General features: G+C 39.0%; 3 protein-coding genes across 3 annotated transcripts; 2 read left to right on the forward strand and 1 right to left on the reverse strand.

The window, feature by feature from the left end:
* The first annotated feature begins 2,693 nt into the window (after positions 1 to 2,693).
* acsl4a (acyl-CoA synthetase long chain family member 4a) lies at positions 2,694 to 13,859 on the forward strand. Its single transcript, XM_020629687.3, has 15 exons — positions 2,694 to 2,811; positions 4,732 to 5,301; positions 5,378 to 5,555; positions 5,653 to 5,762; positions 6,834 to 6,972; positions 7,083 to 7,233; positions 9,439 to 9,562; positions 9,701 to 9,772; positions 9,921 to 10,060; positions 10,147 to 10,319; positions 10,417 to 10,491; positions 10,592 to 10,780; positions 10,983 to 11,097; positions 12,304 to 12,461; positions 12,679 to 13,859. Exons 2-15 carry the CDS (start codon positions 4,945 to 4,947, stop codon positions 12,834 to 12,836), a joined length of 2,139 nt encoding a protein of 712 aa, XP_020485343.2. The 5' UTR covers positions 2,694 to 2,811; positions 4,732 to 4,944; the 3' UTR covers positions 12,837 to 13,859.
* Positions 13,856 to 16,350, reverse strand: nxt2 (nuclear transport factor 2-like export factor 2). The gene is made up of 4 exons (XM_020629688.3): positions 16,190 to 16,350; positions 15,946 to 16,032; positions 14,361 to 14,505; positions 13,856 to 14,149 (listed from the first exon to the last, which is right to left on the reverse strand). Exons 1-4 carry the CDS (start codon positions 16,202 to 16,204, stop codon positions 13,965 to 13,967), a joined length of 432 nt encoding a protein of 143 aa, XP_020485344.1. The 5' UTR covers positions 16,205 to 16,350; the 3' UTR covers positions 13,856 to 13,964.
* Positions 16,351 to 16,584: 234 nt separating this feature from the next.
* psmd10 (proteasome 26S subunit, non-ATPase 10) lies at positions 16,585 to 26,440 on the forward strand. Its single transcript, XM_020629714.3, has 5 exons — positions 16,585 to 16,803; positions 16,888 to 16,986; positions 18,569 to 18,715; positions 25,655 to 25,821; positions 25,973 to 26,440. The coding sequence occupies exons 1-5, from the start codon at positions 16,690 to 16,692 to the stop codon at positions 26,124 to 26,126; spliced, it is 681 nt and encodes a 226-aa protein (XP_020485370.1). The 5' UTR covers positions 16,585 to 16,689; the 3' UTR covers positions 26,127 to 26,440.
* The last annotated feature ends 889 nt before the right edge of the window (positions 26,441 to 27,329 follow it).

Below are 27,329 nucleotides of genomic sequence, written 5' to 3' on the forward strand. Positions count from 1 at the left end.
GTTACATACAAAACTGAATTTTTAACAGATTGTTCATTTTATATAAACTGATGTGTTTTTCCCAGTTGCTCTGTATCATCACATTACATTGTCTTGTACCCTTCTTTAAAAGCAATATGTTATAAGATAAGATAATCCTTTATTGATCCTCAGTGGGGACAGAAGAATAACAGTGGGGACAGAAGAAGAACATGCATATGAGTACAAATAAAATAAGAATATATAGGAATAAAATTAAAATAAAGATAAAGGCACTATGTATTTACAGCTATTATTAGCAAGAATTAAGTAAACTATACACATAAAATCTTAACTATACACTAAAAACTTTACAGGAAATTGAGACATATTAAGTGGCAAGTAGAATTTAAAGGCATTTAAATAATTCATAAATATAAGAAGATCCAAGTGGTACAGAGCCTTGTCAGGTGAACTGATCATCATGCACCTGTGCAGCAGGCGACGTTGCACAAAGTGTAAGAGAAGCCATACATATTCTGAATAGCCTGAGAAATCTAGAGTAAAAATATAACACCATAGCAAGTTTATAAGCAAATACAATGTTTTAAGGTGTTTTACTTTCAAGGGTTATACAATTTCCCAAAAAACAACATTTGAGAGAAAAAACACAGATCCTAAACTAAAAGACTTTCATTGTATTGTATTTTTATTTGAGGCTGATCCTGCCAAAGATTATGCAAATCCAATTGACCCATCTGCTCCCTTCACGTCCCCTACCTCTTTAAAAAGAGTGTAAGTCAGGTCCTCTATTTTCTTTTTGCTCTCAGCTTTAACAAACCAAAATCATTGCATAAGTGATAAGGAGACGATGCAGTCTGATGGTTTTACATGCATGGTTATATTATTCATTGTTTCTGCACTCAGCCTGAAATTAAAGTATTTCATAATTAATTTAAGGTGGTGTAACCATCTTATATAAGTCACTACAAGTGCAAACATAACACAACAGAGGGTTCTTTGACAAATAAAAAAGCCAGGCAAATGCTCAAAGACATTTAAAAGGTTTTAAGAGCTTACGCTTAGACATAGCTTGCACACAATATCTACCTTTAAGAGCAAGGTCCTGTTATTAATTCATCTACACTGCCCTCTACAGGTGCTTCAATGTTTAGAGCAGTCTGAACATATCCCATGAAAAGCTTACAATAACACTTCCAGATCTCTAACCTACTTCCTTCCATAAAAAATATACATGGCCTTGGTGTTGCATTAAATTGCAAGCTAATTTTATTTTATTTTAACGTTATAGATAGATAGATAGAATCTTTATTATCATTGTATACAAGGACACAACAAAACTTTGTTAGCAGCAATCCTAAACAGCAGCGTTTACAAAAACAACAACAACAAAAATATATTTGTGGTGATATGAAAGAGAAATATGCAAAAAGTGGCCAGGGAAATTGCTGTTCAGTGAATGAATGATAATAATGATAAATACATAGACAGTTGTGGTGACTGAAAGAATATATAGTTATTATTTTGCAGTGACTGATTAGGTAAACAAATATAAATATAGAGATATAGTGCAAATAAGTGAAGTTATAGTGCAGTGACAGAGTATATACAGTTATTATTGTGCAGTGACTGGATGAGTAAATAAATAGACAATTATAAAGCAGTGAATTGTACAATAGCACATTGTATTCCCGTCTTGTTGCAGGATCCAAATATATAACTCTATATAGAGAGTTTTTTCTCTTTGCTTATGAAGTTTAGTGAACACACAATATATGGGAAGCTGGGACAGCATTCCACATAAACCCTTTTATATACAATGGAAAATACAAACAATGCACAGGAAGAAAGACAGTGTCTCTAAATGATTGGCAACAAGACAGTCAATCTTAAGAAATATAATCAAAACTGCTTTGAGATTTCAACATCAACTTTCAGTTCCGATCTGGTTTCCTATGTTGATGTTTATTTTATTTATACCAGCCACGTGAGGGCGCCATCAGTAGCCTACTACACTGGGTCAAAAAATTACATCATCATAACATAATTGAACATTTACTTTATATAGCCTACTAACATTTACATTTAATGTAACAGATTTTTTTTATGTAACAGGGGTGTTAATGTCAATGTAACATTTCAATATCACAATTTTTAGTAGGACAAAGAGTGCATCATATTTAATTGGTTTCTATACATATTTTTCATTTTGTTGTTATTTTTCCTTTTCTTTTTTAAAAAGCATGAGACACACGGTTTATAATATAGAAGTGGACTTATTTGACCATGTATGATGGGATTTTTTGGGGGATTCATGTTTTATCACAATGCATTAATATAAAACATGTGATTTTCAAAGAAGTTAACATTAGTGTTTCCCCCTGCAGCAAAATGAAACCCTTTAATTGAGTATTTTGGCCTACAGGAGATAGTCTCTGGGAGTTATTTAAGGCTTATTTAACACAACTAGACTAGTTCGTTTTCAGCCTTTACTGCTAAACATGTTTACACAAAATAAAGCCATTTTACTTAGACGTACAAGTCACAAATACCAACACGAGAGGACATACACAGACACTTCAATGTCAACAACATCTGAGAACAGAGGCGGCCTTTACTTCCTGAAATATATTTGTCATTTAGCAGACGTAACGGGGGGAAAAAACGACGCCAAATCCGCTCCGGGTCGCTCATTGGTCTAGAAATATGGAATCAGATGACGTAGCAGTTCCGGGTTTCTAGGTCTTGTGAAAAAGGTAACTCTCGGTCATTTCTGGGTAGTGAGACGGTGGTGGTAGAGGCACAACTGACCGGGTTTTCCCACTGCTGAAGGTAAGAAAGCATCCAGCCTGCCAGTGGAGCAGAGTATCACTCTCCAGCTGGCCCGTGTGATCTCATTACAGCCTTTATCTGTTTGTAGGTTCACGTTTGGTTTAATTTGTGTGGGCGGAAGGTGAATTGGTTTTAGGAGCTAGCTTTAATTTACATTAACAGTGATACGAGCTTTAGCAGCAACGTGTGTCTGCCATCCCGCTCCTCTTCTATTGTCAGAAAACTACATGTACAATGTGTCTGACGAGGGTCAATTCGCCTCGCTAGTTAGCCTATGTGTTGTGTTTTGAAAGCTTAGATACATTCCCATTCAGTATTTCTTTAACAAAATAAAGCGCCTTATTGTTTTGAAAATGAGAGAAGAAACAAACTTGTTAACACTTTAATTCAGATTTTTTTTTGGGGAGGAATATTATCGTAATTTGTTACAGCTGTGTAACAATATTAATATCTGTCAAAAAATGGCTTCATATTGCACATTTCAAGTTTACTTTTTCTTTAAATTTTATTTTATTTACCATTTTGTTTTGTACCTTTTGCACTATTCAGAATTTATTAACTGTAAATATTATTTATCTTATTTTATTTGACCTTATTTTGGTTGTATTGCACCGCGGGACGGAAACAAACGCAATTTCGATTCCACTGTATGTCTGGCATATTTTGAAATTGACAATAAAGTTGACTTTGACTTTGACTTTGATAATTCTGCCATGGAAATATCTCATTCATGTGTGCTGAGTGTATCACAGGGCATTGGCTCAGTTTTAATGTTCTCTGCCATGCTTGTCTTCATTGAGAGATAGTTATGCAGAATGTGCCAGGCTCCTGGGATAGTTAAATCATTTGTATTTCCTAGTGGTTCAAGTCCAACATACAAATAAAGCCAGAAAAACGTGTTGGTGAAGTCACTGAACATTGCTTTCATAGCTACTTTATTACCTGGGAGAGATGTAATGCCATGTACTGTATGCTGTTATTATTGAGGAATGTTAACTGGTGCTCAGTTAGCACAGTAAAGACCTGAGGCAACCATAGCTTCACAATCTTTTTTTTTACCTTCTGGAGTACGGCCAGATGTTTCTCTTTATACAGACGTGACGCAGATCTGAGCTGTGTGATTCACTGAAATGTGAATCACACCATGTGCAATGTAGGAATTTCAGGGTAGGGAGAGTTTGTTACAACACTCTCAGCTACTTTATTTGATCTTGAATTAGATAAGTTAATACTAAGGCATGTTAAAACCTGAAAAAAAGTGATTCCTTTATCAAATGTAATGGAAGTCATATCTTTATCTGTTTTGTGACATGAAAGCAGGTCCCACATGACAGCTGTAAACAACAATTACTTCATTCATTTTCCTCTCGTCAGTGGTTTTATGTTGAAAGTGCATCTTTTAGTTTTGTCAGCTGTAATCCCTTCGTCCATCCTCTCGCTGACGTTATTAGCAAGCTTAGCTTGTCCTAGAGTGACCTTTTCACTTACCACACTGAGTGGGGTGAGCTTCATGAGTATTGCCATTGGCTCTCCTCAGCTCTATCCTCTTCAGTAGAACGTGTAGTGCTGAGATTGTTGGACAGTAGTCTTGCCAGAGGGGACATGACTCTGCTTCTCCTCTCAGATAACCTTAACCTCTCTTGTTAAAAGAGAGACAAGAGTTTTGACACTTTGAGTCAGGCAGAGAGCTTGTAATGTTGAAACATATCCTCAGAATTAAGGCTCATTGTTTTTGAGAAGTGTGCCACCAGACAACCAACTTCCCCTTAGCTGACGGTGGTTAGCATGTGACCTACTTCTAGTATAACTTTAAATTCATTGTCCTCATTTTTTTTAATTAAATGAGAATTTTTTTAAATTTTTTTATCATTTGCTTGATAAATTAACCTTTTCATGGTGATTTCACTTTTTCCCCTTCAGGTGTTACGTTTGGGGTACAGTGGACCGCATATTATTATCGTTTTTGTGGAATTCTTATTGGTGTCTGCTAGAGGACTTCTCTGAGGCGTCCTGTTCCACATAGTTCTCCTAACACCTTGAGACATCTCTGGGAACAGCACAGCATTAGAAACCAGTCGGACCACCACTGCTGCTCTGTTCCCTTCCCCTTCCTGAAGTTCTTCAGAGAACAGTATGGGTCTCCAGTCAGACTCAGCACTCCAAGCTATCCTCCTCTTTCCAGTTCACTTTTTGGTATGGGTGTACTCCGTCCTGTCTTTCCTGCCCTGGTACTTCATCACTGGTGCCGGGGAAAGACAAGCTCAGTCTAAACGGATAAAGGCACGCTCGGTCACAGGCCGTCCAGAGGGACCATATCGCTCTGTGGACCACTTCGATGCCCTTGCTACGGAGGACTTCCCAGGCAAGGACACTCTAGATAAGCTGTTTGACCATGCCGTGCAGCGCTTCGGGCAAGGTCACTGTCTCGGCACCCGTGATATACTGAGTGAAGAGAATGAGGTTCAGCCTAGCGGAAAAGTATTTAAAAAGGTAAGGACTCCCGTTGCTACACTTCTCACTGCTTGTGAGGAAAACAGTTATCTGATGTTTATCTTTTCTCTGCTAGCTAATCCTGGGGGAGTATAGGTGGTTCTCCTACGATGAAATGGACTGTGCAGTCAGCCAGTTTGGCAGCGGATTGGCGGCTCTGGGGCAACAGCCTAAGAGCAGTATTGCAATATTCTGTGAAACCAGAGCGGAGTGGATGATCACTGCTCAGGCATGCTTTAGGAGGAATTTCCCATGTAAGTATTTTGTTTTCTAGTACAAGATGTCATATTTAAAATGTAGATAGTGTATTAAATTCTTGTTTTTATGCTTTTTTTTTGGTATTTATTATAGTGGTGACATTCTATGCCACTCTGGGAGATGAGGCCATTGCATTTGGACTGAACGAGACTGGAGTCACACATCTTGTTACCAGTGCGGATCTGCTTGAGAATAAACTGAAGGTGAGTTTATTTTTTCCCACTTACAGAACATTAGTTAAATGGCTTTCTTTTGAATACAGGAGGAGCTATGTACACGCTTTGACCATGAAACATCTTTCCTCTCTCTAAATATCTCTATATATACATTTCAGAAACATGAAAGTTGGATGAATGTATGAATAGGAACTAGTGGAAGCCTCTAGAGTAAGAAAAATAACAGTCTAACACGGCATGATCATCGTTCTGTCTGTCTCTACAGCTGTGTTTAAATCTTTCTACTGAAACCAACATTAATTTAATTATGAATTATTTTCAACATATTGTGCTTGTCCAGATGTTTCTAAATAAGGTTCAACCAAATGTTTGAGGAGAGTTTAATGTGAGAAAGCTTATATATTAAGTACGGCTGGGAATCTTTGGGTGTCTCACCCAAATCGATCGATTCATTTTGATTATTGGGGTCACGATTCGATTCAGATCTATTTTCGATTCAAAACTATTATTGATTCAAAGTTTATTTTTGAATGAGTACATACTTAAGGATCTACTTCAGTTATCTGTGAGAATGGCTGAATTTCTTGCTGCTCCATTTGGCATTATACTGAGTTAAAGAGCTAGCATTAGCACTTAGCAGGGAGAGATTGGTTAGCCCAAAAAAAGAAATTTGATTTTTGGAAGTTATGAAATCTCAGAAGATAAAAATCTCGATTTTTACATCAAATGATTTTTTCCCACCTCTAATATTTCATGTGCTCTTTATACACATTGAATGTTAATCTTTCCTTAATTACCCATTAAGGGTATTCTTGAACTTATGCTCTTAAGTATTTTTAAAGCTTTTCTGTATTAAAATGATTGATATAGTTCTGGTAACATCTTCAACAAACCTTTAAGACTTTTCACCATTGTTCTTGATTCTCAGGTATTTCATGTGGATGATTATTTCTGGATTTTAGCGGGTTGAATTGCTGCCCCCTTTAAAGATTATGTCCCTAGATGTGAAGCTAGATATCTAAATGTTCACTTGTAAAAGGAAATCATGTGCTTGTGCATCCTGTTGTGACAGCAGCCCTGTCTTCTCTTCTCGTTCAGAATGTGCTTCCACTGATCCCCAAACTGAAGCATGTGATCTACGTGGACCAGAAGAAAGTGAACACAGAAGGCTACCCAGCAGGGTTGTCCATCCACAGCATGCATGCTGTTCAAGAGCTGGGCTCGCTGTCTGAGAACAGTGTGTATTTCTCTGATCACCTTGCTTGTGCTTCTTTGTCCAATATAGGAGTGAAACAGATTGTAGACACACGTACAGTCCAAGACAACAATCTTTTGTTTGTGTTTCAGTGGGGAGGGCTATTGTGAAGCCCCAGCCTTCGGATCTTGCTGTGGTGATGTACACCAGCGGCTCTACAGGCAGACCTAAAGGAGTCATGATTGTCCACCGTAACCTGATTGCAGGAATGACTGGCCAGTGTGAACGCATCCCTGGGCTTGGGTGAGTTTCCCTATACGCCTTTTAACTGTAGGTGATAACTCTGAAAAATATTACAAACTAGTGGTAAAACTGCTCCGTTTTGATAACGATACATACGGTCTTGAGGCTTAAATCCTGCCTCAGCTTCAGCTCTCAGCCTGTTGCTAGTTTGACTGAAAGTTAGGCTGAGACAGCATTTCCAGCATGTCAGCTGCTGCTAATGAGCCTCCGGAGCCCCCTGAAGTAACAGATGGCTGATGTCAATCAGGCTTCGTCCATTAATACTTACAGTCTATGGGTAGTACAAAATATTGATGTTTTAATTTTAATTTAGGCACAACAGTGCTATCATATGCTGATCAATATAAATATCTTGGCTTGACATTGGATGAACACATGACTTTTAAAGAAGCTGTGAGTGTTTTGACTCAGTCAGCTGGTCGAGCTCTGGGATATGTACTGAACAAAGTTAAACACTGTGGTAATCTGGGATTTCAGACTTATACACAACTCTATCATTCATGTGCGTGTCCAGTGTCTGATTATGCCTCCGGTGTCTGTGGGTTCCCGGAACATCTAATTTTCAATTCTGTACATCAGAGAGCTCTGATTTCCTTCTTGGGAGTCCATAAATTAACGCCAGTCCTCGCTGTGAATGGAGATATGGGATGGGAGCCTCCAAACATCAGACATAAATGTGAAATGCTTCGGCTTTGGAATAGACTTGTAAAGATGTCGGATCAGAGACTCACAAAAAATATTTTTATTTGGGATACCTGCCATTGTCACCCATGGGCAAAGGAGATAAAATCTGTGTTCCATAAGAATAATATGTCCTTTATTTTTCTAAATAAGTTAACTTGTGATATTCAGGAGATAAAAAAAATAATATGTTTCTAATGTACAAAGAGAAATGGTCTGTGAATATATGGTGCAAACCAAAACTAAGAACATATTGCCTCATAAAAGATTGCTACAGCGTAGAAGCCTTAGCTAAATTTAATTTAACTAAAAGACAAAGATCCCTCTGCGCTCAACTAAGTTCAGGGACATTGTCTTTACCTTTAGAGACCGGCAGGTTTAATGCCATTCCAGAGGAAGACCAAGTTTGTTTGTTGTGAGTTAGGAGAAACTGAAAACGAGATTCACTTTCTGTTTTACTGCTCGATGTACGCTGACATCAGGGATGTTCTATTTAGAAGAATGTCTTCAATTTATGTTGATTTCTTTTGGCTAGACGATTATGAAAAACTTGAGTTGTGTTTTAAAAAAGGAACTTTTGTTAAAGCAGATTTTGTTCTTAAAGCCTGGGAAAAAAGACAGAACATGTTTAAGACTGAACTGTGACAGGAGCCGGCAACTTTGTAATGTTATGATTTGTAAATGTGAACCACTGCAACTGAATTCTTTGGTGTCTTATAAGCCCATGAGGGTTGGGCACTTCGTGTGCATGACACGATAATAAATTAAATCAATCAATCGATATGGAAATAAACCGCCATCATGACTTGTTCACTACAATGATCGTGTCGCTGCCACCACATATTGATATTTAAATTTAATGTATTACTGCTCTCTAAACAGAATGCCATTAGAATTTTACTCACAGGGTCAGTACATCATGATACCTCATCGGGGCGTTAATGCCATTAATCCTGCAATATACCTTTTTGGGGCACTTTGGATAACCAGATCTCATGATGTATCATTAAAAAAAGAAAAGAACATAAAAATGACATTTTTGGGTCTTTTTATACCGTTACAAAAAGGCATACTTGTCACAATGACTTGCACTTATCACAGAGGGTAATGATCCTGATATAATCAATCGTGTGGGCCATTGTATGGTAGTGTGAGTTACCCTTTGATTCCAATCCCTATTACCATATAAAGTATACAACAGGGTTCCTTTCAGTGATCAGCAGCCACAGCTCAGCCTTCCACAACTTCTCAGCTTTTACTGAACAGCTTATCTCACTAACTGATCCATCAGATATCCATCAGATAACTGTTAGGATATACAGAGTAAGTTACCAGAGCTTGCCGGCTATCTTGAGTCGTAAGGAAGGACAACATAGCAATTTTTAGAATGTGCTATCTTTTATTAAACACTGTGGACTGTTGATCCATAGTCAAAGATGGTCAGTGTCAACATTGGATGGAGAAAGAGAGAACATGTAATAACTGCTGGCTCCACCTCTACTGTGTCTCCCTGTGTTCTGACAGGCCTGATGATACCTACATAGCCTATCTGCCCCTGGCTCATGTTCTTGAAATGACAGCTGAGATCTCCTGTGTCACATACGGTTGTCGGATAGGCTACTCATCCCCCCAGACACTGTCAGACCAGGTAATACCCCTCAACAGGAAACCTGCTCCCAACATACCCGGTGTTGTTACTATTACTTCTCTACATTATTATTACAGTCCCTGACTCTTGGTTGTTTACTCGTTTCATCAGAGCCTTTACCTCTTCTGTTCTCTTTAGTCCACAAAGATAAAGAAAGGAAGTAAAGGAGACAGCTCTGTGCTCAAACCTACCCTGATGGCAGCTGTGCCGGTAAGAACTCTGCTTTATATCCTTTCTTTTGTCCTTAACACAATATACTGCCTTCTCTCTGGTTCTCCTCCCCTTACTGTTTGCTCACTGTTTCCAAACCAGTCATTACCAAATGTACAAATGAGTTCTTTTTTTCTCCTTTTGAAAGGAAATTATGGATCGCATCAACAAGAATGTGATGAGCAAAGTGCAGGAAATGAATTTTCTCCAGAAGAAGCTGTTTACCCTTGGCTACAAATATAAACTAGATCAGATAAAGAGAGGCTATGATGCACCCCTATGCAACGCGTAAGAGATCACTGAGTTCAATATTTTCTAAGAAATGAGATTGAGGTGATTCACTTGAAATCTAACCAAGCAATCTGTCTCTGCAGCCTTTTGTTCAGGAAAGTGAAGAAACTTCTGGGAGGACGAGTGAGGATGATGTTGTCTGGAGGAGCTCCCCTGTCCGCAGCCACTCAGCGATTTATGAACGTGTGTTTCTGTTGTCCGGTGGGTCAGGGGTATGGACTCACTGAGACATGCGGAGCAGGCACCATCACCGAGGGTAAGACCCGATTTTAAAATGTAGAATATGAAGAGATGAGAATAAATAACAATGACATTAAAGGATTGTGTCTTTTTTTTTTCTTCTTTCTATACAGTTGCGGATGTCAGCACTGGCCGTGTTGGAGCTCCTCTGCTCTGCTGTGAGATCAAACTCAGGGACTGGGCTGAAGGTAGGGCTCAGGGTCAAACTCACACACGCTGATCTCCAGTGTGGAATGATAAGTATTTTTTTTAATCACAAGGTAATCTCCAATCTCCGGCTCTCCTCAGGTGGGTACACCAGCAAAGACCAGCCAAACCCAAGAGGCGAGATCCTGATCGGTGGTCCCAATGTTACCATGGGTTACTACAGGAACGAGAGCAAAAATCAGGACTTTTTTGTGGATGAAAAAGGTCAGAGATGGTTCTGCACTGGGGATGTAGGAGAGATCTACCCAGATGGATGTCTACAGATAGTGGGTGAGTGTATTTGTTCCCACCGCAACTTCACTTTACCCCCCTCCCTCCAGCTATCATCTGATGATGTTAATGAAAGGCACACCATTCATACGTAATTCCACCACTAATCTGCAGTCAGTGCGGTTGGAACTTCTGACAGGCAACCGTGACAGTACAATAACAGAGCACTGTTGATAACAGATGTTTTATATTTCTGTTTAAGATCGCAAGAAGGACCTGGTGAAACTGCAGGCCGGGGAGTACGTGTCCCTCGGTAAAGTGGAGTCTGCTCTGAAAAACTGCTCCCTCATAGACAACATCTGTGCTTACGCAAACAGGTGGGTGCATCGCCTTCACTCATGACCGCTAAGACAGTAGCTCTGTGGAAGATTAAAGTGGACAAATCTGCTGAATGTGGTTGATTCACCTGTTCAAACGCTGCACTGTCAAACTCTGTTGTAATTGAAAACCATCAGAGTTGAATTCAGCTACTGAGTTTCAGTAACGTATCAGAGGAGACGCCCAACAGGGACAATGCCTCTTAACTGGAATGTAATGAAACGAAGACAAACTTGTTCTGAACCTGTCTGAACCAATAATGAGGATGATTCAATTTAGGTCATGAAGAAAAAAAAAAGTAGCAATGTATGTTGACATTTGTTTGCGCTGGTGGAAAGAAAACGCACACCCTTAACACTTGCTAAGATTTGAATTTCTCTCTGCAACTTTGGGTAACGTGATATATGTAGATATTTTCTCACTCTTATAAACTGTTTATCTTTTTTTTCTATTGCTCTGCAGTCAAGCTTTGAAACAATTCTAGTCATATGTTCCATTGCTGATAGTTAATAAAATGTTTCTTTAATTACCAAGCTCAGACTTTGATGTGTAAGATACATTAAAACATCTTTCTTTTGCTTTTCTGTTTTTTGCACCATCAGACATTTTAACTTCTTCTATCTTTCTCTTCATCTCATTATTTAACTTCTATCATTTGCTTGCCAAAAATCTGTCACTTACCCCACTCTAAGCCTTTTAAGGCGATAACAGAAAGATATACATAAATGAAACACACTGTCAGCTCCTCCAACTCTTAATAATAGTTACTGGTCAAACAGGTTAACTTAACAGTTCTGCTTTTGATGCTTCAACTTGAGCCTCATCTCATAATCCTGAATTGTATTCTCTCAAGACTTCAGTTATAACTGAATGTATCCCCCGGTTTCATTGACCTCTTGATGACTTATATTTCACCCGAGTTTCAAAAACATTTGAGCTTTTTGACTTGAACTCGTACTGCAGTATATCTCAGCAATGCTTATAATCAAAATAAACTCTTTCTTTAGGCTTACACCTCAACTTCTTTCAGCACTAAATTTCAAATTTCAGGAATGTATTGAAATGACCCCACTACCATGACCTTAAACTGACTGTTAGAACTAAAGTAAATGTTTGACCTCCACATCTTTAAGTGGTCAGCATGCATATCTTTTTTGTGTAATTAAAGCCTTTTGTCAACCACTTTCTGCTCATCATCCTTGTAGTGAGCAGAACTACGTGATCAGCTTTGTGGTTCCAAACCAGAAGAGTTTAACGAAACTGGCCAAACAGAGAGGCATCGTGGCAGCATGGGAGGAGATCTGTACCCACCCCGACATGGAAAGGGAAGTCCTGAAGGAGATCAAGGAGGTCGCTGTTAACAGTAAGAGATGCTAATGCCTTTTCATGATATTGTGATATATCACTGTGTAAAATGTTGTTTTATGTTTGAGCCAATCTCCACCTGCACATGTTCTTTGTGAATGTTGTGCACCATTATTTCAGTAGAAAATAAGCACAAATGTATTGATTATTTACGTTGAATTATACTGTTATATATTTATGGGTAAGCATCACCTTTTCACTTTTCATCCATTTAGTTAAACTGCAACGGTTTGAGATTCCTGTGAAGGTGCACCTGAGCCCGGAGCCGTGGACCCCAGAGACAGGTCTCGTCACAGACGCATTCAAGCTGAAGAGGAAGGAGCTGAAGAACCACTATCTCCACCACATAGAGAGGATGTACGGCGGCAAATAACCCCCATCAATGTCAGCCATGATTCTGTTACCACTGTTTTGGTCTGTAGATAATCCTCTGGTACCTTGTTGGATTTTTTTCGTCACGTGCTGCTTAGTTGTTTTTTTTTTTGTGGTTTTGATTGTCAAAGAGCCCATGAAAGAGGGTTTAAGACCATTTCAGCACTCAACTGCCATCCACTTGAATTCCCTAGCACTTAGTTTGAAGCTAAATGACCACTGTCATCTTGATGTTGATGATGCTTTGTTGTTATGTCCATGGAAAGCATTAAGTGTACTCTTCAAGGAGGCTTGTAAATGTTTTTGTAAAGGTGGAGTCCTGATGTTACTGTGCCTTCACTCTGCTGTACTTGCGTAGTCGAGCAGATTAGCGGCATCTAGATAAAAAACAAATAGTTTGTGCTTTTGTTACAAGAATGGCTTCACTGCCAAGTAAAGTTTACCCACCAAGAAACACTGACATGGATCAAGACAGGAAAAACAATACTCATGATTATGTCTGCTTATCCACTTATTACGTCTGTTTTTCTTATTTATGCTTTTGTTATTGTCAATTTATTGAGAAAATAAGACCAAAATGTGCAAACACAAAACTCAGGAAGATAAGCAAATGTTTTAATATATGAACTTTACAAATAGTGGGTTGCTTGTATAGAAAGAATTTCAATTCAAATGTATTGTGTGCACCTTATTTATTTAAGAGCAAGCATGCTTAACTCCTAAAAGGCTTATTGGCATACGCTAGTCAGAACTGGCACACTGTAATATTGTTTTACCTCAGTTAACAGGTTAATGTACAAATTTGGTTTACGGTTATCTGAAGCGAAGTCTGTTCATTTTAATATGAAAGTGTTTTCTATGTTCTTTTGAGGTGTTGTCTAATAGATTTGTATCATTAAAACCAGGGAAGCAGACAATTAGTCACTTAACGGTTTGTTTGGTGATCCTGTTTGTATTTATTATTCCACCATTATGATCACATGCCTTGTTCAACAATTTAGGAATAAAAGTCTTTTCATATTCAGTGTTGTATGAATTTGATTTTATTATAAAAACAAAATATAAACAAACAGTATCACCGTTGAGTGTTCAGCCACGTTACAGAAGGAAAGCATCAATGAGGAGAGCCTCAGCTATTCCAGTCTTGAAATCGGAAACAGTCACTTGCAATCTTCCAAACAGGCACGTCGTTGTTGGGCGACGCCTGAGCTGTCAAAAGAAAGTTCTGGTTGAAGAAGCGAGGTTTGTTCCCTTCAAACTTGACTGTCCCACCAGTCACCACGAGCAGTGTCGTCTGGCCTTGGGTTGCTTGTTCTGAGAATAAAGAAAGGGTCGATTGAATCTGGATTAGCATGCCTTCACTAAAAGGCAGTATACAAATAGACGTTGCCTAGATAGCTTCACACTTAAATTTGGCAAAAATGCCTGACACCCAACGCTACAATTACACAGCTCTCCATGCTCAGAAACATTTGGAAATCATCAATGGCACCTATCATAATGACTTTCAGATGTCCCTACTAACCGTGAACTGGATGGCAGTCCAGTGTTTGAACTTGGAACTCGCTTGAAGGCAAAGCCTCAAAAAACTCGCCAAGAGCATCCTGCCCTGACACCGCATTCCCATTCCACACCAGGGTCGCCTTGTCAAGGTAGAGCCGGGTCAAGTTCTGAGAAAGAAAACAAACACACACAATGGCATAAATCTAAGGTAGAATATGGAGTGCCTTATAACATTACCAATAGTGTATTTTGTAGCACATACTGATATTTGAGAACAAATATAAACGTATGTTAAATAAAAAACAATTATTTCAGGGGAAAAAAGTTTGAATAAGTATCCCTGACGGCCTAAGGTTTACAATATATATTGTATGGGAAGTCGGGCATCAACAGATGGAAAGTAGGTATGTCACTGCTCTCTAGTGGGCAAACAATATCATGGTTAAAAGTAAAACTGGTCATTTTGGACAGCGACGTCGTTATTTGCTTACTCATATTTGGTGTAGTATGGAGTATACCTGCTTAATTTTCAGTCTCCAGAGGGTATACACTCTTCTAAATCCTCTCTAATGCACACCATTGTTTGATTGACAATATTCAGTATGCTGCAATTCTTTTCCCTAGGATGGTGAAGGGATGGCCCTACCTACTCTGACTCGATTGGCTGGTACGCACTGACTAAATTAGCAGGAGTAGTCTTACATGTCACTGTTGATAAAAGAGGCCGTTTTTACTCTGCTGGACGGGACACTTGAAAAATAAATTGGGGGTAAACATTAAGGGTATAACTACTTCTAAATTCCCTCTGATTCACACCATTGTTTGATTGGCAATATTCAGTAGTATGCTGCAATTTTTTTTTTACAGGCTGGTGAAGGGATAACCCTCCCTGCTGTCTCTAATTGTACGCACTAATGTATTATGCCAGAGTAGTCTTAATGTCCCTGTTTCTATAAAGTCCGTTTGTCCTCTGCTGGACTGGCCACTTGTTACTATGAGGGACAAAAAATGACTAAAGTATAAATGAATAAATAAATGTTGGGAGAAATGCATACAATAATGTATAAATAATCAAATAAATGCATCAATAAATATATAAATGCTGAAAACAATACATCAATGAATAAATAATAAATACACTTTGTTAATGAAAAAGGCTATTTATATATTTGTACATGTATTTATTCATTTATTAGCGTATTTCTACAGTTATATATGTATCAATGCATACATTTCCACATTAATTGAGTTATTCATTTATTTCCGTATTTTTACATTTACACATCTATTTATTTCTGAGAGGAGAGGAAAAGTATATATGTAAATTTACTTCTGTCTGTTTCTAAAAATTGACCAATTCTACTTCAGTAATGTTAGGACGGCCCACTTAATTTACATATTTAGTTTTAATATAATGTATAATATTTATATTTATTTAATATTTATATATTTATTTACATATTTTTATTTTTATTTATTTAATTACACATTATTGTATGCATTTCTCCCAACATTTATTTATTTATACTTTAGTCATTTTTTGTCCCTCATATTGTTACACACATTTGAGGGGAAATGAATCAGACAACAACAGGACCATCACTCACCCTCCTTTTCTTATCCATGCAGTCATAGTAAATGTTGACAAATTCTTCTGAATATCTGCATGACTGGTCAACATGGGTCCTGAAATCCTGGAAAGCCAACCACTCGTTAAATACTGCCACGTTGTGATCAAAGTGAACAAACTGAAACATGTGTGAAAGTGTGAAACTAGCTAGCTAACGTTAGCAAATATTGCGCTAGCTTTTACATTTCAGCAGACAAGTGTTAGCGTACTATATAACTTACCAGAGAGCTCGCCATTTGTGTATTTACATGTATTTGAACTTTACTGAACGCAACTATCAGAAAGAAAGTAGAAGATGTCACTATAATTAAATAGCTTTATCACCCTGTTCTTTTAACAGCTAACAAGAAAGCTATTTTTAGGATGTATTACTTCCTCCGGTCACCAAATGTTCCTACCAAAACAAAATGTTACTGACTTATTTTTAAATGCAACGAATTAAGCCTTGTTCTACATCGTTGAGTCAGTTTTCGCATGCATTTATTTTAATTGTTATTAATTAAATAAGAACAAATGTTGAATAATTATTGAACCGGCTCTGCATTAAAGTTGCACTGAGATATTTTAATTTGAAGGAGAAAAACATGACGCATGCGGAAGTACAATTCACAATTTCCTGAGTCATTGCTCCTCTAGTTCAAATCTGAAACGAAACATCTACCCCCTGCCCCGCCACCATTATTTACCTCTTTATTTTTTGTGTAACATTTAAAGCCTAACAATGGAGGGTACAGTATCAAATGTGGAGGTCTGTAATTTTGCCTACACAGGTCAGTTTGAGAAATTAAGAGAGTGCATCCTGACAGATAAAACGCTTGCTTGCAAAGTTGACCAGGTAAGAATATGCAACATTTTAGTTTATACTGAGATGTCAGCGGGAGATTTCTTCGTTTTCATCTTCTCCTTTTTGTAATTTCAGGACCACAGAACCGCCCTGCACTGGGCTTGTTCTGCCGGCCACACGGACATTGTGGACTTTTTACTTGGTCTTGGAGTTGAAGTGAATCTGCAAGATGATGTAAGTCTTGTGGTTTTTTATTTTGCAAATATTATTTGTGTGTTAAACTGTATGCACTATCTTCATGGAGGCAGATTGAATACAGCTAACGCACCCTGTAATATATAATGTAGACCTAATCTACAACAACAACAACATTGAGTATATTTACCTTTTATAACACTGACTCTTTCACTCCTTTAACTCTATATTTAAAATAACTAACAGGGGTATGTTTTCTAATAACTTCAGGTTTTATATTAACATATTATATCATAATATAGCCTTTGACACCATCAGCCACAGTATTCTTCTATCCCGCTTAGAACACTCACTCAACATCACTGGCACTGCTCTTTCCTGGTTAAAATCCTACCTCACCAAGACAACAGTTTATCAACATCAATAACTGCTCCTCCTCCATAGCTCCTTTGTCCCAAGGCGTCCCCCAGGGTTCGGTGCTTGGTCCCCTCCTGTTCATCATATACTTGCTCCTTACTTACTTGTAAAGCTGGATGCAGATGACATCCAGCTTTACATCTCCACCAATTCAATCCCCACGGAAACCAGCTCTACCCTGACAAACTGACTCAATTAAATAAAAACATGGATGCACACCAACTTCCTCTCTCTCAACTATGCAAAATCGGGACATAATAATCATCGGCCCCAAATCCAATTCCATTCACAACTTCTCCTTCACAATAGACAACTCCACTCTCTCCCCCTCCCCTCATATCTGCAATCTTGAAGTCATCTTTGACAGCCAGCTCTCCTTTGATCACCATGTCACCCAGCTCACAAGAACCGCCTTCTTTCACCTCAAAAATATAGCCTGCCTCCGTCCGCTACTCTCATTTTCTGCTGCTGAAACCCTAATCCATGCATTCATCACATCCAGACTCAACTATTTTAATAGCATCCTTTTTGGCACATCATCCAAAGTCCTTAATAAACTTCAATACATCCAAACGCCTTCTCACCCACACCCGAACACCTCCACTGGCTCACTGTCCCTTACCGTATCCAATTCAAAATCCTTCTCCTCACACATAAAGCCCTTAACCACCAGGCCCCCTCCTACCTCACGGCTCTCCTTCACCCTCACACTCCTGCACGCAGCCTCCATTCTTCAAAAGCCAACCTCCTATCTCCCCCACAGAACCAAGCACCGAACCTGGGGGGACAGAGCCTTCTCCATAGCTGCCCCCTCCCTCTGGAACTCACTCCCTACTCACATTCAACACTGCACCGACCCTCCTCACTTATCAAAACTCACCTCTTTAAACAAGCTTTTAATGTATGATTGTGATCTATGTTTTGTTTTCTGTAGCTGTAGCTTTATTGTTGTCGTCGTTTCGATTTGTGTGTAATGTTGCAAAATGTCTGTTAGTCTGTCCCTACTGTGCTGTTATTTCTTTTTTTTAACAAATGTACAGTGTCTTTGAGTTTTGAAAAGCGCTTGTAAATAAAATGTATTATTATTATTATTATTATTATTATAATCTTCTGATCTTGAAGCAGCACAAAATGTTGATTAATCTCATGATTATCCAATTCACTGTGTTATGTGAAATTAATTTAAGTGACACTTTCTTCACAGGCTTTGTGGACCCCTCTTCACATTGCAGCGTCTGCTGGCAGAGAAGACATTGTGAAAGCTCTAATATCCAAAGGAGCTCAGCTGAACTCTATAAATCAAAACGGATGTACACCTCTGCACTACGCTGCTTCTAAAGACAGATATGAGGTGAGGTTCACAAGTTGCAATACCACTGGATGTTAGTTTGATCCATATGATAACAAGTGACTTATAGAAGATTGTGTTACTTATATCAGGTTTTTTTCACGTCTGTTGAATTGTATCATTATTGGTTTATATTATTGACAACATGTGTTTACTATTTACAATGGTATTCTAAGATCCTTTTATTCTAAGATTTTCATAGTCTGGATGCTGCCATCTTCTGCAACACTCTCATTGTGTTTTTTTAAATTGTTTAACAGGACAGTATCCATAACATATACAATGTAAGACAGGGGTGCCCAAACAGTCGATCGCTGACTGATTCTCAGTCGATCGCGAGATGTTTTGTCAATATAAAATACAATTGTAAAATAGAAAAGTGATTTCAATTTCATCTCATTGCAGTTTCTCCCCACACACGATACCTGTGTGGGGAGCCCAAGTATACTTCCGACCTGTTTGTATTTAATTTTTCATTTATTCATGAAAATGCTGCGTGCATGAGAGAGCGAGCGCGCGCGCAAGAGAGAGTGCAGGCATGCGCAATGACGTGGTAAAACCGGGGGGTAAATGTTTTACAAAAAAGTCATATATAGAAACTATGCTACGAGTATTAAGCGCATTTGATGAAGCTGCAGCTACTTTTCTCTGCTCCTCTCTGCTGTCATGACTGTGAGCATGGCGGGGGACGAGACACACCAACATACAGCGCAAACGCACACACACGCACGCACACGCACACGCTTGCACTGGAGCGCCAGCCACCACGCGAACCTTTTTACTTTTTACTTTTAGTGCTACAGCACACAGTTGATCCGTGATCTTTACAGACCGAGGCGTGAACACACGTGACCCGGTCAAACAGTCGGTTGGACTTTACTCCGTTCACTCTCACCGTGTCTGCAGCTAATTTAACAAAAGCAACATCATCTCACAGCAGCCTGCTGTAGTCTGTGAACATCTCCACACAGATTAAAGTTGTTTGTTGTAAACTAAATTAAGGGGAAAACATATGTGATATAAATACAAACTTAATATTAAAATGTAGCCTACCCTAAAATAAGAGTTTTAAAAAAAGTATGTCGATATTGCATTATGTTTTACAGAACTCTCATTTATTATTTTCTGTTTGTTGTTTGAGTATTAAATGCGTTTGTAGGCTGTTGGTAACGGCTATGGCTCACTATGTGGACTGGTAGATCTCGGCAGACTGGTAACTTTAAAAGTAGATCTTGGTTCAAAAAAGGTTGGGCACCCCTGATGTAAGATAATGTCTTATGTATGTCTGATCTCTGTCTCCTAGACAAAAAAAAGCACCATTTAAGACCAAAAGGAGATTTTTGTCCATTTACTCATTTGTCTCAAAGATGATCCTGTGACATACAAATGGTATGTCTCACTGTGAGACCTGAGTGAGGTCTGTTATATTTCTTACAGTTACACTCTTTCCAAATTATTTGAATTGACTTAAAGATGTCTCATTTTAAGATCTCAGCTAAGACAAGACAATTATGAGAAGCAGTCCAAGTTCTTAGATTGTTTTAGGGTTGTCTCACTCATAGATCTTAGCTGAAATAAAGTGTGAGATCTCAAATTTGTCTCAATATGATCCTAATAATAGAAAACATCTGGTCCTATGTCTTATACATGTCATTTGGATTGTATCACCAGTTTGCTATAATTAGACAAAGAGGATTCTTTTATGGGAAGCCCAAGATACATTTTGTATTTACATATAGTGTCTGCAACATACAACTTTAAGTTATTTCACACACAATTCATATAATTCAAAAATCTGTCCGTTTTAATCAAGTAGACCACTTAAATAGAAAGGCAATGTTTTTAAAAACCAGTGTTTTGAAAGGTAATGAAATTCAATATTATTTTGTTGAAATTGTTGTGATCTATGCTTTCCTCAATAGTCAATTAATCAATCTATTTTTGTTTAATAATGGTAGAGTCGGTCGAGTCGGTCTCGAGTCGTCTCTCATCCCCAGCTCTTGCAGCAACATGTCTAATGTGTCCTAGGGCAAGACACTTTTTATTTTATTTTAACAACTTTAATCTGCTCCATTTAGCCACGCACAGGCACAATGAGTACTTAATATTCTGTTATTTAAAAAAATATATTGCTTTTTTTATTGACATATTTTTTACAACACAATCCCACCCATGAATATACACACCCACCCCCACACCCACCTCAGAACACGCCAGTGTTTCCCCTACCATTATATTGCCCTGTGCCAAGGACACAAAAGCACATATCAATTTACATCATCCATATGTTATTGCTACATCCAAGCTTATTCACAATGAAAATGTCCATAAATAAAACAGAGCAAATTAAAGAGATCAATCCATGTATAGGAAAAAATGCTGTCAGGCTGATACCAAATGTAGCAGGAAGGGACCCCAAGATTCTTCCCATTTATGTTTACAGTTTCAATTATTAGTTTGTAATTTCTCCATTTGAGTCGCTGAAACCAGTTCATGCAACCAGTTTCTGAAGCATGGTGGAGTCGGTGTCTACCAATCTTTGAGAATCTGTTTTTTTGCTCATACCATGCACATCAACAGAGCTGTTTGAATATGTGAAGGAAGCAATGCGGAGTCCTCTGAGGCTCCAACGAGAGCCAGGTGTCTGTCAGGAGAGAGAGTTGGGGTCTCTGATAAACCCCAGAGAAAAACAAAAAACATCTTGACCAGAACTGATAAATTAATGGACTATCCCAAAATAAATGCAGCAAAGTACCATCTTTTGAGTTACATTTATCACATAGTGGAGACACAGAAGGGTAAAACTCATGAAGCATGACTTTAGAATAATGAAAACAGTGAATCACTTTGAACTGAATTAACCTCTGTCTACTATTAATTGATCAACCATGAATATAGTGCAGCTCTCCATAGTTTACCCAGCTCTCCATTCCACCAAGCCTTCTTAATACAATTAAAAGAATTGACTGAATCCTTAGAGAAATAATGAACACATTTGGTGATGAGCTTCTTACTCTCTGGTGAAATAGAAAGTAATCCTAACAGAGGGTGTCTCACAGGTGGACTCAAAATGAGGGATATTTTCTCTTACAAAGTGCCCAAGTTGCATATAAAGAAAGACATTTGAATGAGGTAGATTATACTCTTAACTAAGTTGCCCAAAAGATGCAAACTTGTTGTCCAAATAGAAATCTCTTTTAATACTTTTTCACACCATAAAGCAAAAGTATTGTCCAGCGATGCTGGGGCGAAGGCATGCTTATTGCAGACTGGTGGGTTTTTTGAAATAAAGGCATTTTAGAGAAATGTTTAATTTGGCTAATAATTTTCATGAAGTTTCTAAGAACAAGACTTTGACTAACTGGTTTAATATGAGATGAAAGATTGGTATAGAGTAAGGAGGATAGTGAAGCATAATATCAGGGATGAAAGCTCTAATTTTAACCAGAGGGGGGCAGAATTTAGTGATTCATGGTCTGGAGAACCACATTGCCAGTATGCCATTGTCCTAGCATTAGCAGCCCAATAATAACCTTTAAATACAGGAAGACCCAAACCCCCATTCTGGGTTTACCTGCGTATATGTTTTTTTGAAAGTCTGTTTTTTGTAACCACAAACCAAGTCTAAAACAATTTCTTGAATTCTTCTTGAATTCTTCTAATTGGCAAATTTTGGTAGGGATACCATCTTAATGGCATTGACTCTGCCAATCATAGATAGAGGTAACATATATATATATATATATATCGGGTGGCCGATTAATCAGTTGGGCTTAACTATTGAGTGCTCACTTTTTAGCCACGAGGGTTGGGAAATGAGGTTAAAATGTAAGATAAGACATTACAGTTGTAGTGTGACATAATGCATCATCTGACATGGTGAGACAGCATTGCAATGTTAACTTAGTGTAGTGTGTATGAAGAGATGCAGAATAGAATAGAATAGGGACTCAATGATGGCTGAAAGTCATAATGAGTCCTGGGCGTGGCAGTGTGACAGCCGCTGTTGGGAATGTCAGTGTTCATGTTGATGACAGACTTAGCTTCCACTGCTGTTACACAGTCTGATGGCGGTCGGCACAAAGGTTTTGCACCTTGGTGGGATGTGGCGTTGGCTGAATAAGCAGCCCATCCACCACAGCTCATCATGGAGAGGGTGATGGGGGTTGTCCAGGATGGCTATGATTTTGTCCTTCATGCTCCTCTCAGCCACTGTCTCCAAACTGTCCAGTTCTAAACCCACCACAGAGTGGGCTTTTATTTACCAGCTTATGGATGCTGTTGATCTCACCGCCGGTCTTGATGCCACCTCACCAGCACACAACAGCAAAGAAGAGTGTGCTGGCCTCCACAGACTGATAGAAGGTCTTCTAGAGTCTGTTGCAAAAACTGAACGATCTGAGTCTTCTCAGAAGGGACAGTCTGCTCTGTCCTTGCCTGAAGAGGGCGTCAGTGTTGTGAGACCAGTCCAGTTTATTGTTAATGGGGACCCCCAGGTACTTTTGAGTCCACCCTCTCAACTTCCTCTCCCTGGATGATTACTGTCGCAGGGGGCCTCCCCTTCTTCCGGTAAACCATCACCACATCCTTGGTCTTGCTGATGTTAGGCTTCAGGTGGTTTCTGTTGCACCATGTGAAAAAGATTTCTATTTCTATTTCTCTACTCCTCCTCATCATTCACCCAACAGAGCATGTTGGAAAGCTTTTGGAGGTGGTAGGAATCAGATTGAAAGTGGAAGTCTGAGGGGTAGAGAGTTAAGAGGAATAGCGCCAGAGCAGTTCTGCTATTGCAGAGTACCTCAAGGTGTTTCACTACCTCTAAGACACAAATGTCAACTCTGACATACTGTTGCCAGTCAGTGAGGTGGTCAGTAAACGAGGCTGTGGTATCATGGTGCAGTTACATATCCTGCAGCTTGTCCCTCAGGAGGCAGGGCTGGATGGTATTGAAAGCATGCAAGAAGGACAAGAGGATATTAATCCCCAAACCAGGTTGTTTGATAAAATCAACAACTTCATTACATTAAGTGCAATGCAAAAGCAATTGTTGGATGTAATGTGTAGTCAAAAATATATGCTCCATAGCATTTACATGGAAAAGTGTTTTCTGTTTTCAATACTTATGTCCATCTTTTTGTTCTCTTTTATAGTCAGTAGAGCTCATCAAAACTAGGAAACTAACTAACTGAAACCAACATGGCAGGATATGAAAAAATACAGTGGGTACGGAAAGTATTCAGACCCCTTTACATTTTTCACTCTTTGTTTCGTTGCAGCCATTTGCTAAAATCAAAAAAGTTCATTTTATTTCTCATTAATGTACACTCAGCACCCCATCTTGACAGAAAAAAAACAGAAATGTAGACATTTTTGCGAATTTATTAAAAAAGAAAAACTGAAATATCACATGGTCATAAGTATTCAGACCCTTTGCTGTGACACTCATATTTAACTCACATGCTGTCCATTTCTTCTGATCCTCCTTGAGATGGTTCTGCTCCTTCATTGGAGTCCAGCTGTGTTTAATTAAACTGATTGGACTTGATTAGGAAAGGCACACACCTGTCTATATAAGACCTTACAGCTCACAGTGCATGTCAGAGCAAATGAGAATCATGAGGTCGAAGGAACTGCCCAAGGAGCTCAGAGACAGAATTGTGGCAAGGCACAGATCTGACCAAGGTTACAAAAGAATTTCTGCAGCACTCAAGGTTCCTAAGAGCACAGTGGCCTCCATAATCCTTAAATGGAAGAAGTTTGGGACGACCAGAACTCTTCCTAGACCTGGCCGTCCAGCCAAACTGAGCAATCGTGGGAGAAGAGCCTTGGTGAGAGAGGTAAAGAAGAACCCAAAGATCACTGTGGCTGAGCTCCAGAGATGCAGTAGGGAGATGGGAGAAAGTTCCACAAAGTCAACTATCACTGCAGCCCTCCACCAGTCGGGGCTTTATGGCAGCGTGGCCCGACGGAAGCCTCTCCTCAGTGCAAGACACATGAAAGCCCGCATAGAGTTTACCAAAAAACACATGAAGGACTCCCAGACTATGAGACAGAAGATTCTCTGGTCTGATGAGACCAAGATTGAACTTTTTGGCTTTAATTCTAAGCGGTATGTGTGGAGAAAACCAGGCACTGCTCATCACCTGCCCAATACAATCCCAACAGTGAAACATGGTGGTGGCAACATCATGCTATGGGGGTGTTTTTCAGCTGCAGGGACAGAACGACTGGTTGCAATTGAAGGAAAGATGAATGCGGTCAAGTACAGAGATATCCTGGAAGAAAACCTCTTCCAGAGTGCTCAGGACCTCAGACTGGGCCGAAGGTTCACCTTCCAACAAGACAATGACCCTAAGCACACAGCTAAAATAACAAAGGAGTGGCTTTGGAACAACTCTGTGACCATTCTTGACTGGCCCAGCCAGAGCCCTGACCTAAACCCAATTGAGCATCTCTGGAGAGACCTGAAAATGGCTGTCCACCAACGTTCATCATCCAACCTGACAGAACTGGAGAGGCTCTGCAAGGAAGAATGGCAGAGGATCCCCAAATCCAGGTGTGAAAAACTTGTTGCATCATTCCCAAGAAGACTCATGGCTGTACTAGCTCAAAAGGGTGCTTCTACTCAATACTGAGCAAAGGGTCTGAATACTTATGACCATGTGATATTTCAGTTTTTCTTTTTTAATAAATTTGCAAAAATGTCTACATTTCTGTTTTTTTTCTGTGAAGATGGGGTGCTGAGTGTACATTAATGAGAAATAAAATGAACTTTTTTGATTTTAGCAAATGGCTGCAATGAAACAAAGAGTGAAAAATGTAGAAGGGGTCTGAATACTTTCCGTACCCACTGTATATATCTATAAAAATGGAGGACATTGAAATGAAAGACGAAGATACTTGTCAATGACTTCTGAATAAGAACCGCTTTTGAAATTACAGATTGCCCTGATGTTGTTGGAGAAAGGAGCTGACCCTAATGCAAAAGACAAGTTTGAGTCCACTCCCCTCCACAGAGCGTCTGCCAAGGGCAACCACCGCCTCATCCAGCTGCTTCTCAAAGAGAGTGCCTCAACCAACATCCAGGACTCCCAAGGCAACACGCCACTGTATGTTTGAATATAAGTTTGTCTAATTAGACAATGAGGTTTTTACCTGAATCCTTATCCAGTCAAAGTGAACAGAATGTATTTTAATTTATTATTTTTGCTTAAAATTATGGGTTTAAAAAAACTTTATTTGGTTATCATTTTTCAACAGCCACCTGGCATGCGATGAGGAGCGCGTGGAAGCAGCCAAGTTGCTGGTGGAACATGGAGCCAGCATCTATATTGAGAACAAGGAGGAGAAGACCCCCCTCCAGTTAACCAGGGGGGGGCTGGGCAACATACTCCGTCGGATTGTAGAAGGATGATGCTCTTACTTTGTCTCCCAAAATCCCCACCATCGCCAAGGTACACTCAGTGAATTCTCATCCCAGTCAACCCTCCCTGAGCAGCCTGGTTTGACACTTTCAGATGTGAGACAGCTGGAAGGTGAGACACTCCTTGAGACAAAAAGTTGAACAGAACTGCATTCCTGCTTAGGTGAGGCAGTGAAGCACCTTCGATGTCAGGCTAAATAAACTCTCTCCTGCAAAAAGCTCAGTGTGTCCAAAACTGCAGCCTAGTTTCTTTGAATTTTGAATTGTTCCATAATTTCAAAATAAAGATGAGTGTTCAGCCTGAATATTCTTATTTTTTTTTACATGCATTTTTTCACTGAGAGGATAACTAATCTCTACATGAAAATGAAATATGAGCGGGCGCTCCTGAAGCAGGAAATTATGGTGTTTATTTTGCAGTTATATCTAGAGATAAATATTTTAGATTCTGATCTGAACACACCTTCACAAGGATGGAGAAGGAAGAATTATATTCATTGAAACCACGTATGACATTTCTATGCCCCTAAGAAGTAAGAGTCAGGCTTCTTTCACAAGATATACAAGATGATTGTAGAAATATCTGCTGGTCACACAGTTAAGGGTATTTTAAACCGTGTCTGAACAGTTTTCTTTACACAGTTACCTTTTCAAACAATGTTCAAAAACACCAATGGTCATTCAATAACTCGCTGAATAGAGTACACGTCACCTAAAGTCAAAGTTAATGCTAAAATGCACTTCTTTCTGTTGGTCCAGGCACATATGACCAACAGAAGAAGGACAACATTCATGACTACGTTGTTTCAAGATCAAGTATTTAGAAATAAACCCAAAGAGAAACTGTTGTTTTTCATACACAAACATTGCCAGAAACATTCTGAAACGTTTCAGCTAATGTAAGGGGCAATGTAAAAAAGAAAATGACAAGAAGTGAAAGGTTCGATGAGCCCCTTTGTCACCTTAAAGAGGATGACAAGGATTTGGCAGAAAAATACAGACAGTTGAAAGTTGTGTGAATGAAATTTAACATCCTTTAAAGGTAGAGACAGTAGCAATGTTTGTTCCAGTTTGTAAACACAAAATTCAAATTGGGCCCCTGCTCCTGGACTCAACCACTGCAGGGTTAGAGTGAACATTTACTGCGTGTACCTATACACTGAAAACTACCTGAGAATATTAGATTTGTTGTAA

The sequence above is a fragment of the Labrus bergylta genome, chromosome 9 (assembly GCF_963930695.1).
Source record: "Labrus bergylta chromosome 9, fLabBer1.1, whole genome shotgun sequence".
Classification (NCBI taxonomy): Eukaryota; Metazoa; Chordata; class Actinopteri; order Labriformes; family Labridae; genus Labrus; species Labrus bergylta.